This window comes from Anoplopoma fimbria, chromosome 24 (genome assembly GCF_027596085.1).
Source record: "Anoplopoma fimbria isolate UVic2021 breed Golden Eagle Sablefish chromosome 24, Afim_UVic_2022, whole genome shotgun sequence".
Lineage (NCBI taxonomy): Eukaryota > Metazoa > Chordata > Actinopteri > Perciformes > Anoplopomatidae > Anoplopoma > Anoplopoma fimbria.
In genome coordinates this window covers 10,583,599-10,595,641 of record NC_072472.1, presented here as the reverse complement: position 1 = coordinate 10,595,641, position 12,043 = coordinate 10,583,599, and the positions used below count along the sequence as shown (strand labels likewise).

The following is a 12,043-nucleotide window of genomic DNA, read 5'->3' as shown; positions in this document are numbered from 1 at the left end:
TTTTTTTTATTACAAGTGCGTGAATGAGTCTTCAGCGCGCAATAAGTGTGTTTCTGCAGGACAGAAACTCCAGGACAGTGGGAGACAAGGTAACCCCCCCCAAAAAAAATAAAATAATTCTTGGTTAATCTATGGCGCCCCCCTCAGGAGACAAAAGGTAGTGCCAGTTCATAAACATGGATGGGAAAGAATAACAGCTGTGGAGGAAGAGATGATATATTGTATATGCAGCAGGACGTTATTAACGGGGGGACACAGGGGGACACGACCACTCCACTTTTTTAAAAGGTAGTATTGGACCCCTCCATTTCTTACAGTCCAACAACTAAATAAAATAAAAGCAGGAGTTAGCACGCACTAGGACCACGCGGACATACTTTCGACATACTATCTTTTTCTGACTTTTTTGACAGACAATACTATTATTTTATTTTTTTACTTTTTTCGACATACACTACTTTGACTATTTTTATGACTTTTTTTGAGCAACTATAATATGACTTTTTTGGACATACTATACTATGCCTTCTTCTGATATACTATACTATGCCTTCTTCTGATATACTATACTATGACTTTTTGGGACATACTACAATATGACTTTTTCTGACATACTATATTATGACTGACATACTATATTATGACTTTTTTCGACAAACTATAATATGGCTTTTGTATGACTTTTTAGACATACTATAATGTGATTTTTTCATGACTTTTTTGAGCATACTATTATATATGAATTTTTCTGACATACTACACTTTGACTTTTTTGCACATACTATAAGATAACTTTTCTATGACTTTTTTTTGAGTATACTATAATATTACTTTTTTTTTTTACTTTTTTCAGTATACTATACAATTACTTTTTAATGACTATTATACATCCTAAACTATGAGTTTATTAAAGCATACGTAGTATGCCTTTTTTCGACATACTATAATATGACTTTTTTCGATCTACTATACAATGACTTTTTAATGACTTTATAATACATACTAAACTATGACTTTTTTAAAGCATACTATAATTTTCTTACGACATACTATACTATGACATTTTCTAACATACTATAATATTACTTTTATATGAGCTTTTTGAGCGTACTATACTATGACTTCTTCTGGCATACTATAATATAACTTTTTATGACTTTTTTCGCACATACTTTAATATGAGTTTTTTTGACATACTATATGTCATAGTATAGTATGTCATTGTTATGGTACACTAAACTAATGACATTTTTACAGCATTCTATAATATCACATTTTAATGATATTCTACAACTGTGACTCGTCTCCTCCAGGCCCTTAATTTCCCTTTTTTCATTCATCAGCCTGGAAAGAAAACAGAGTCACACAAAGAGATAGTCACACAAACATAATACATAAAGAATATATCAATCATGTATGTCTAGTTAGTCATTAAAAGTATCGAGAGAATATTTTGCTTAAATGATGTTTCTCCTTGTGGTTTTCTAGCTGCTCCTCCAGCTTTTTCCGGAGGATGGAGACACAGCAAAACACATTAGGGACACACAATCATTCAAATATAAAAATAACATCTTTTGACTGTTGCACTTTCAGCTGTGTACAGACGTTAGTGTTTTTTAGGTCCACCTTTCCTCACCTTGATGTCCCCATCTCCATCCAGACAGCTGCTCCTTCCCAACACATTTTCTTTTCTCTGAGAACCAACAAAGACAACAAACAAGCTCCTTAAATGGACTGTAATTTCAGCTTCAGATATTTAGATATTATTATTAATAAGAATAATAATTACTTTTTATTATTATTATTATTATTATTATTATTATTATAAGCTAATCCACAGGATGGAAGGGATGGCCCTCCTCCCAATAATCTTTTAGTTTATTCCTCGCATCATTTGGGTGACCGCCAGGTCGTTTATTCATCCCGAACAGCCAAAGACATTAACATAAATTAGCTGTTAAATAGCTATTAAGGGACGCAGCAACCATGTGTTTGTGTTTGTGTGGTCGTTAAGCCTCTGACTGACCTCACAATTCACAAGAAACTCAATTTTTTTCTGATGTTTTCCACCAGCCTCTCTCCGTTTACATGTCGTCCTCCATACATAAGTCTTTATGAGTCAGGTTCATGGGGCATTAGTTTAGATAACTTAATATAGATAGCCTCTTAAGATAATAACTCACCATTTTCTCCCAGTCATTTTTGAGTCTTTATTTTGTGATGTTGTATTGGATTAAATAATATTGTTAGACAGCAAAACCAGTCTAAAAAAGCCAACAGTAAAATAATTAGGCTACGAAAGAATGAAGGCAACATACAAAGACTTAATACTGTTCTCCATTTATTAACACACATGGGGGAATTTAACAGTGCAACAATATTAAAATGACACCAAGATGCCTACAAATTTACAAACAAAAAAAGATGCGACCAATATTCCTAAAATGAGTCTAGTATTCCTGTTCCCTACATATTGCCAGCCATAAAAGGGCTTCTTATTAAAACATTTAGAGTGGAGAATCAGTTTAATTCAGATGCATTGAAACAAAGATAATCTCAGACTTAATCAAATATTCCTAAAACCCACAAAACAGCATTTTCTAAAATGAGATTCCTCTTGAAAATGGAGGAAATGGCATGCTTCCAACATTACAAAGATCTGAAACAGGTTGAGACCGAGATAGAACCCCCCAAAATGTACCCAAAAGCTGGTCATCAGACAGCATTCCTGTTTCCCTTTTAAAAGCTACACTGGATATTTGGAACTCTGACTTTTCAGCCATGATTGCCTACATTCTTTTTTCAATTTTCCTAATTAAAATGTCACTTAGGACAGCAAATAAACATCTGTATCAAACCTGTCAATCATTGCCAAAACATGTCCTTTAAAATGATGTATGAAGATGTCGAGTTGTTTTTGAGTAGCTAAACACCCAGACACATTGTTTTTTACTCAAAACAGGTTTCTCATACTGTAAAGGGTCCAACCATGTGTGTGAGCAGGTTGATAATTGGCGTCACAAGCAAATGTTAAACCTAATGGAAATCCACCTCCTGGATCAGCCTATCTGAGCATCCTCCACTAAACAGGATTTCATGATTTCAACACAGTCTAAGACGGACAGTGGTATATACACTGGACTGAAGGCTCGTCATTTGAGTTATACTTCTCAAATGCCTGAAGTACAAGATATTGCATTATAGGATGAATTACACCGTGTGGACACACACTGACGCTGCCACACCCACACACACACACACACACACACACACACACACACACACACACACAGCCAAACACCTGCACACAGCCAAACACCTGCACACAGCAGATGAGAGCAAATATGGTGGAGACTCAAGAGGTGCTGCTGTTGTTTGCCCCTGAGTCGTCCTCTTGCTTCTGCCGCTTCTTCGCTCTGATTTCATTCATGGCTTCCTCTATGGAGCGAGTGTCCCTCTTATTGGCCACCGGCACTGAGGGAGAAAAACACCAACACATAATGAGTAAATACAGATGCAGAAGGAGAACTGTGATGTGAATTAAGTTAGGCAAAATGTACTCACCGCAGCCATAAGTGCTGTTGGCCTCTAGTGTATGTGCTGCATCCTTTGCAGCTGAGGTGCCGATCAGGTGACTGTACTTGTCTCTGTAGTTGGAGTTGGGACACGTTTCTGGCTTCTTTGTCTTACTGGATTCTGTTTCTTCCAATGCAGCCTTTTCCTGCAGTGAAGAGGAAACAAAAAAATCAGAGACTTTGATGGAAAATCAAGGATAAATAAACCCTTTATCAAAGTTAGACATCATTGAGCTGCAATGTGAAATGCAGTCTAGGAGTTACTTAGCAGTATAATTGAAGAACATATATTTCAATATACCTGATCCTCTTCAACCTGCCTCACCAACTTCTACTTCAGTAAATACATTTACTTATTTCAACATCCCTCCTAAGAGGTAAATGGGACTTAAAGCAGTCAACTGTAGATTATGAAGATACTCTACATGGAACGAGCAACCAAAATAATGATATCCATAGCCCAAGAAGACCTTTTCCGTTTAAGGCAATGATAGTTAATGTGATTGTATTTCTTTATGCTCTATTAAAGGTGACAGTCTTTTAAGAAATTGAGTGTTTCTTTCATAATGATTTTTCTCCCTGTATCTGTGTTGAATCTGCACAAAACATATTTTCTGTGTGCATAACAGATAAACACTATCAATCTATTTATTACTAAATCTATTACAGTGATCTTTTTAAAGCTTTTTTTTGTCTCCCTCTCTGCTTGTCTCACTTTGTGCTGTTGCAGCCTTAAAGTTAAAGTGATTGCATTCAATTTAAACTTGTGCCAAGTTGAAAGTGATACAGAAATTTTACTAAGTCCGACTTAGCAGGAGAACCGCTGTGAGTTTTGTGTAAAAGTGACCAATGTGCTTATTCACACATGAGATTAATCAGATTAATGTAAAGGGTGCATGTCTCCGTGAAAGAAAGAAAAAAAAAGAGCATCCAGTCTTACTTTTAGTCTGCGCCGTTGCTCTGCCAGTTGGGGATCCCACTCCTCTCCTTTGCGATAAGCTTCCAGCTCCTCATCTAACGGAGCAAACTCCTGCCACAGCACAAAGTGGAAATCAAGTCACATTTCCCCACATTTTGACATTATCATCTAACACCGGATGAAAAGGAAAAGTATTCTGACCTTCTTGAAAAGCATGACATAACGGCTCTCCTCGTCCTCCCCGAAAGAAAAAGAAGTCAGACCAGCCACCTCTGCAACATCATGTCTGTGAGACAGGAAGGAATGAGATGTAAATAAATGTGATGCATATGACACAACATGTCATGTTTCTTGCATAAAGAAGCTTATAATACTTATCTAAAGTACTTACAATATGCTCCTTTCAATCTTCCCCATAGGATTGTATTTTCGTTTCTGTTGTGCACTGTCTTGAATGAAATCCGACACTTCTTTCTCCATCTAAACAAGCGATACAGAGAGAAACATTCTGTGTAATTTTGCATGATATGAATACCAGGAGACCGCAGGAGCTCTGTGCTGGATCTACACGCAGCGACCACTTTATTAGATCAACTTTTACAATCTAATGAACTACAATTGGTCCGTCATTAAGTATACTTCAACGATGCCTAGAATGTTTTTCTTGAGGTTCATTTATATGTTTTAGCATGGATGTCATACCTATCAAAATAATCTAGACCAGTACAACAAACATAATTGAATTACACATTTCCGACAATGTCAACAAAAACTGAACATAAAAGGTTGAATGGAAAAGCGGTTGTACTGGATTGAATTAGATTGTTGTGGTGTGTATAAAAATAGAGGCCTCATGTGTATATATACAATGTGTATTAGATGAAAAACTCCGGCTCTCACTTTTTTCCTGAACTCTGCTTTCTTTCTTTTCTCCTGTTCCTCCATCTTCTTGAGTCTTGCTGCTTGCTCTTGAAAAGAAAAAAAGGATACAATTAAACTTTTAATATGGCTTGCTTGTGTTCATTGGCATTTAAAGTTTCTGTTGTAAACACATATAACTTAGTCTTGCAGCTACAAACTGGCCTACTTGTATTTTTAAAGACTGACGTCACAAAAAGGCTAATCGAGGGACAGAATTCCTTTACTCGCAAAACCACATGTCCGGGTCATTCAGGGCAAGTACAGAGTGACTCAAATCCTATTATTTGTTGCATGTGTCTGCAGGCAAACAGCCTCTGATGTTTTATTGGGAGGCAAAGTCAACAGTTAATGAAACAGATTTGGTCAGTTTCTATGGTTATGTCTTCAAAACAAAAAAAATTGGATGATGTTCTTTTATTTGTAGCAACTCTTAACTCAGCACAGTGTTTGAGAAGTATGTTTTCATGTGAGATCTGTAGACAGGAAATATTATAAAATATTCAAAAATAGACATAAATGGTGGCTAATGGATAATTAGCTGCTGTTTGTAACTTGTCTAAGGGAGCTTTCAGTAACTTTAAGATACATAAGGGGTTTACCATCTAGCTATCTATAGTATTTATTATTTATTATTATTATTATTATTATTATTATTATCTACTTTAAAAAAAAATACCCATAGCCTGAGTTAATAGCAAATATCATTTAGAATTTTATACATTTATTGGTAGAGAGAAAAGTCACTAAAACTGATCATGAATGGAAATAATACAAGCTTATAATAAATGTATATATAAAGGGAGACCACTTTTGAAAGCTCTGAGGTAACTTGCTTCCTATGTCAACATCCAGGAGACTATTGCAGATGCAACAGATGTCTAACTGGGTTATTACAGATGCAACAGATGTTTAACTGGGTTATTACAGATGTTTAACTGGGTTATTACAGATGCAACAGATGTCTAACTGGATTATTGCAGTAGCAGCAGTGCCACCAGTAGTCTGACTGTCTGAATCAGATGTAATAGATCCATACACATCAAGGACTTGGGACAGCAGATATCTCCATTTTTTGACTGCATCACATTTTAAAACACAAGTGCTTCTTCATTGTGATGCAGCTTCCCCACATCACTGGTCCAGACTCTGAGCCTGGGGTCTGCGGCAGACTGCAGCACATGCGGGGCTGCATGCTCCGTTGAGGCGGTGCTAAACCAGGACCCACGTGGCTTACTTGAAGGCTCAATTGGCCAATGGCAGCAGCAGCAGCTCCGCCTGTCCTTCGTATTTATTAACATCTAAGCCTCCTAATATGTCCATTTTTTCAATCGCTTCAGACTACGGTAACACGAGCTGGTATTCAGCCTAAACAGTATGTACCTCGAGCCTTTCGTCGGCTTTCCTGGTCGCCGACTGTCGGAGGCTTTTCCATCGAGTTTAAGATTGAGCCCAGGAGGTCCGCCATCTTGGAATGAGGGGGGAGCCGCCGTGCAGACTGTTGTTGTTGGCTGCAGCTGTATGGAGCCGCGCATGCGCAGATGTCCCGAGTTTTTCTTCTTCGCTGGTGTCTAAGTGACCTAAAACATGTGTCGCCACCCTGTGTAGCGGAAAGGTATATCAGCCAGTTGGAGAATGTAAACAAGCCTGCTTCTACTTTTTTTTAAAATTACTTTATGTCAAGAATTCATTTATAAGTCAGTTTATAAAATTTGCATCGTTTTGGAGGAAACTATCCAACAAATACAGTTGTTGAAATCAGCACTAACATCCCCTTGACAACATTCAAATGCCACTTAAGATAAGATAAGTGCAAACAAGAGACATAGTAAAAAAAAAAAGATCAAAAATAAGTATTATAAATAAGCAAATGAGCAATAAAAAAAACAGTAAAAAACAGTACAGAATCCACAGTAACTGAACTATTATATATACAGACACAAACTATTATAACTATTGTATTGCACAGTGTATTTGTGTTGCAGAGGTTTTTAGTGTCATGTGGTCTACTGGGAGCAGAGCTGGTTGTGCAGCCTGACAGCAGCAGGAAGGAAGGACCTGCGGTATCTCTCCTTCACACACCGGGGGTGAAGCAGACGGTGGCTGAAGGAGCTGTACAGAGCTGCCAGAGTGTCCTGCATGGGGTGGGAGGTGTTGTCCATCAGGGATGATAGCTTGGCCATCATCCTCCTGTCTCCCACTACTTCCACCGTATCTAGTGGACAACCCCAGCACTCTGCTGGCTTTCTTGACAAGTTTGTTTAGTCATTAGATGATAATGAATCAGGAATAAAGCCCAATAATAAATATAGGCTATAATAAGTGCAATTTTTAGTACGATTTTGAATGCAGGCGTACTTGTAACAAAGTATTTTTTCATTGTAGTGTAGTAGAAATACATATAAATACATAAAGGCTTTCTACACTATTGTATGATGAAAGCTGATTGGATGGGTATACCTTCAGCACAAAAAGTTATTCAGAGTGACCTTGAATCTACATTATCTAGGTCATTCATTGGTATGAAAAAATGTAATTTCTCAATTTCTTTGTCATTGACCACAATTTTTTCAATTCATCAAAAAGCTATTACACAGTCATTTTAAGTTTTTCCTCTCGTGCAACGGAAAGTTACTTTTAAATTTCACTTGTTTCTGCCCTAGGCTTCATTCAGATGCCGAGGCTGCTGGGTTACCTTCTTTAATCACAGATTGGATCATGGTTTGTCCCTAAAAGGTGGTTTATCTGTACATGTGTGTGCACATAAGCAGTAGGGGGCATGCTACACAAGTACATGTATGTGTGTCTACGCCTTCTGTTGTTATTGTTTTGTTAACAATCCTCCCTGTGTGTCACTGGAGCAGAGTGTTTTGTGCTGTTTGATTGTAGTTTCACAGCATCAGCAATAACACACCAACTACTGCCATATTCAGACGCAGGCAGAGCAGTGGTCGAACAGAGGGCAGCCCTGAAAGCACCGCCAGACAGACAGCATTGTGCTGCTTACTGTGTCTAAAACAAACAGATTCATTAGTATCTCACCTATACTTATATCTTTTGGAGGGCTTGTTCTTTTGAAGGAGTCCTTTGTGGTACAGCCATAGGGGTGTATGTAAGTACAGTTCAAAAGAACTTACCCTTTTTTTTAATTTTGATGTTTGTGTTTCTGTGTTCCGGTGAAAAGTACAGGTTATTTACAGTATCTTTAAATCAAAGAGCAGGTTGAATAATAAAGTATTGCTTTGCACACTGAGCAAACAAAAATTACAGTATGATTCTTTGTAAAATACCTAAAAACAACTTAAATTCTCAAGAAGCTGCAGCTGTTGACTAAGCTGAGTGAGCTGATAGTCCTGACCTGCAGCCCTCAGACTGCACATCATTCAGCGATACTTTGTTATTGTGATTTGGACAGAGCACGACAGACTCCTCCCCCGTGGTTGACATGCTGTATAAATGCAGCATCAACAACAGTGTCTGAAAGCTTATTGGTACCCAAACATGAAGGGACTGAGCTTGGTTCTCCTTGTGCTTCTCCTGATGCTGGCGGTCGGGGAGGGTAAGCGATGTGGATACTCCCATTTTCTTAATGTTTGAGATCAAATCAAGCAAATCATGATGTGGAATATGCTCAGAATAAGTTGGACTTTTTTCTGCATGATTCATAGGAGAAATAAAATTGAATTATGACATCACAACTTTACAGTTTTCTTAACTATTAAGTCATTTAAACAGCGAGAAATTCTTATTAAGATTAATGGATTTGTTGTGATTACAGTTTATGAAAATTTAAGTTAATGTTCATCAGGAATGTGGGAACATATCTTTGATTCTTTTATAATTATATACAGGCGATGATCCAGAAATGCAGTACTGGACATGTGGGTATAGAGGACTCTGCAGACGGTTCTGCTATGCTCAGGAGTACATCGTTGGTCATCACGGTTGCCCTCGACGATACAGGTGAGACTGCTAACGATCAGAACTGTGCATAACATTGTAATATTTGGTATTTTATTGCAAATACAAAACTATAGAAATGATTGCTGATTGTGAGACTTAAGTTAAGTTGTACTGTGCTGATTTTCAGGTGTTGTGCTGTGAGGTCTTAGCACCAGCTTGCACCAGCATGGGGCCGGACATCTTCAGTTCAGCTGGCAGTTGAAACCGACAGCATTCTTCTGGATAAACCGTTTTGACAACTCTACTCTGAATGAACCCATCTTCGACTTCAGACATGCAGTGGAGTCTGGCCAAGAGTGCTTTTGAAGTGCACTTTATTTAGTTAGATCTAGTTAGATTAGGTCTGCAGCTGCAATCCTGTAGCTCATATATCTGTCATTGTTGCCTGAAACTGAGTGTGACTGATCCAGTATCATTTAATAACATCAGTGCCTTGTGAACGGCCAGTTCTTCTCTATGTAATGCAGTGGTGCCAATAAATGCATGAAAATAAATTGACTAATGTTTTTGTTTGTTGCTGTTAAATTAGGATAATAATCCCTTTCAGCTTTAATTATACCGTCCCATGTAAATTGAAAGTAATCATTTCAATTTACATGTAAAAAAAAAAAAAGCTGAAATATAGTGTTATCACTAACTCTGCAGCTCATTACCATCTTTAATTGACCTTCGGGAAAGAACAGCATGGAAAGCAATCTGGCATGCGTTTGCTCACCGCTGCACACAATAATGGTCAAGTGATTGACCCAAATAGCTGTGATGGAATAGAGCTTTTGTGAATGAAGTGTTATGTCTCGTGCCTGTGTTTATGTCATCTCACCATTCTGTGTGTCTGGACAACACTGTCTGGAACATATGGACAGCGTCACAATCCACCATTCCAGATTGCAAAGCAAATTCATTGTCTGCCTGTCTCCCATTGGACGGTCGAATGTCTTTCTTTGTTGGTGAACTTTGGCTTCGTTTGATTTCATTTATTTAGGAAATGACATGCCAGCTGAAAACTAATAAACTCTCCTTTGTTTAAGGAACAACATTACAGGACACATTAAATATTGAAATCTAGTAACCAACTAACTATATCATTCAAACATTTTATTATCAATCTGATAAGTACCAGAGTTAACAAAGCCAGGATCCGAAGATGGTGGACGGCTGGTCCGGACTAGTAGGTGTTAAAGTCATGGATGCTATTTGTAAACACGGGCGGCTGTATTGTGCCCGGCATTGTCATCTGAGTGGAATCTTTGTGCTATTCAGACAGCGCAGCGTGACCAAACTACAAAGGGGCAACCAGCCACGGACTTGTTTACATGAGGCTGTCTGTCTTCACAAAGCCCACAGCTTAAATGAGAAAGTTGTGACAGGGTGGAGGTATTTTTAAACTGTATCAGTGTAGAACTTTATTACTGCAGAGAAATAAGGGTTTGAAGATGCGAGAAGTCACATAGAAATCACAGAGACATATTCTAAAGCAGCCCAACTAAGTCCTGCTAAGGGGGGGGCAGGTCCTCAAGTCCTATCAAAATAAAATGGTAACTTTGATGAGAAATTATTAATTATGGAAAGGAACTCACAGATCTGACACTTAACTATAAAAATGGTGTCTTCAGTGCGACAGTTAACATTCCTTTTTCTGATTTGCCATTTCATTTGGGTTTCCTTTAATGGTCATCATTGTTTATGTTTAGTTGTATTGTGATTGTGATGTTGTAGTTCTGCTGTTTGGTTAAACACTTTGGGCTGCATCTCTGCATGCATTGTGTTATACAAATAAAGTTATTATTATAATTATGTTTTTGGCCAAATGAAAGTTAATCTCATAATACCATAGACCGATGAAATCAGTAGTCATCAAACACATGGCATCATAAAGAAATGTGTAAAAGCATCAATGATGATCTTTAACTTATACATATATACATTTTAGTATACAGTGTATAAATACCATTTGAGCATCTATTCATATAAAACTATCATGTGCAAGTTTTTTTAAGTGTATCTTCTGCTTTGATATTGAGAGTCAGAGCTTGAAAAAATATATTATAAGACAACAAAATAAAATGATCTCCACCTCACAAGTGTAAGTTTACAACCTGTTCACAACTTCCAGTTCCTCAATTATAAAGACAAACAGACAAAAATCTCTCTTCTAAACTCTGCTGTGTGAATGTGGTCACTGTTGAGATAAATGGTAAATCTTTAGTCAGAGAAAAACATTTTCTAAAAAGGACCTTTGACCTTTGTGTTGACCAATCTCCCAGACCTTGCATTTGACAACCAGAGAATCATTTTCCTCATGCTCTTTAGTCCAGTAAGTGCAATTATACAAGCTCTAAGTAAAATATCCTGAGTCTTATGCTTTTACAACCATAAAGGCCTGATGTCTGCAGACAGTTGTCCTGCAGGTTCACATATAAAGGATCTCTGCTCTGTTAGAGTGCACCTTTAGGTCTTCTGTCACCTCGACGTATAGCAAATGTTTCTATACCACTCCTCAAGTCTGTTTCTCTCTGCAATTGTAGGAGTTTGACTTAATTTTGTTTTTGCTCTAAAAATCCGGCAATTTAGAGCATCACAGCATAGGGTCGGAATTCATGAAATTTTAGTTACGTCAGTAAATGAATAAAGATTGTGTGCGGACGCTCTTTGCACAATAAAACATTTT

General features: G+C 37.5%; 2 protein-coding genes across 2 annotated transcripts; one reads left to right on the top strand and one right to left on the bottom strand.

Moving 5' to 3' along the window:
• Window positions 1-2,338: 2,338 nt before the first annotated feature.
• On the bottom strand, window positions 2,339-6,963 carry spag7 (sperm associated antigen 7). Its single transcript, XM_054626242.1, has 7 exons — window positions 6,796-6,963; window positions 5,395-5,462; window positions 4,886-4,974; window positions 4,696-4,780; window positions 4,516-4,605; window positions 3,565-3,721; window positions 2,339-3,474 (listed from the first exon to the last, which is right to left on the bottom strand). Exons 1-7 carry the CDS (start codon window positions 6,878-6,880, stop codon window positions 3,356-3,358), a joined length of 693 nt encoding a protein of 230 aa, XP_054482217.1. The 5' UTR covers window positions 6,881-6,963; the 3' UTR covers window positions 2,339-3,355.
• A 1,666-nt stretch (window positions 6,964-8,629) lies between these two features.
• Window positions 8,630-9,861, top strand: defbl2 (defensin, beta-like 2). Its single transcript, XM_054626215.1, has 3 exons — window positions 8,630-8,971; window positions 9,264-9,375; window positions 9,503-9,861. The coding sequence occupies exons 1-3, from the start codon at window positions 8,869-8,871 to the stop codon at window positions 9,522-9,524; spliced, it is 237 nt and encodes a 78-aa protein (XP_054482190.1). The 5' UTR covers window positions 8,630-8,868; the 3' UTR covers window positions 9,525-9,861.
• The last annotated feature ends 2,182 nt before the right edge of the window (window positions 9,862-12,043 follow it).

Excerpts from the sequence above, each read along its gene's own strand:
- spag7 (XM_054626242.1), bottom strand. The coding sequence starts at position 6,880 with ATGGCGGACCTCCTGGGCTCAATCTTAAACTCGATGGAAAAGCCTCCG. Across the intron at positions 4,606-4,695 it reads ATGTCATGCTTTTCAAGAAG|GAGTTTGCTCCGTTAGATGA; the intron begins GTCAGAATACTT and ends GTGCTGTGGCAG. Across the intron at positions 3,475-3,564 it reads CAACAGCACTTATGGCTGCG|TGCCGGTGGCCAATAAGAGG; the intron begins GTGAGTACATTT and ends TTTCTCCCTCAG.
- defbl2 (XM_054626215.1), top strand. The coding sequence starts at position 8,869 with ATGCAGCATCAACAACAGTGTCTGAAAGCTTATTGGTACCCAAACATG. Across the intron at positions 8,972-9,263 it reads GATGCTGGCGGTCGGGGAGG|GCGATGATCCAGAAATGCAG; the intron begins GTAAGCGATGTG and ends AATTATATACAG. Across the intron at positions 9,376-9,502 it reads GGTTGCCCTCGACGATACAG|GTGTTGTGCTGTGAGGTCTT; the intron begins GTGAGACTGCTA and ends GCTGATTTTCAG.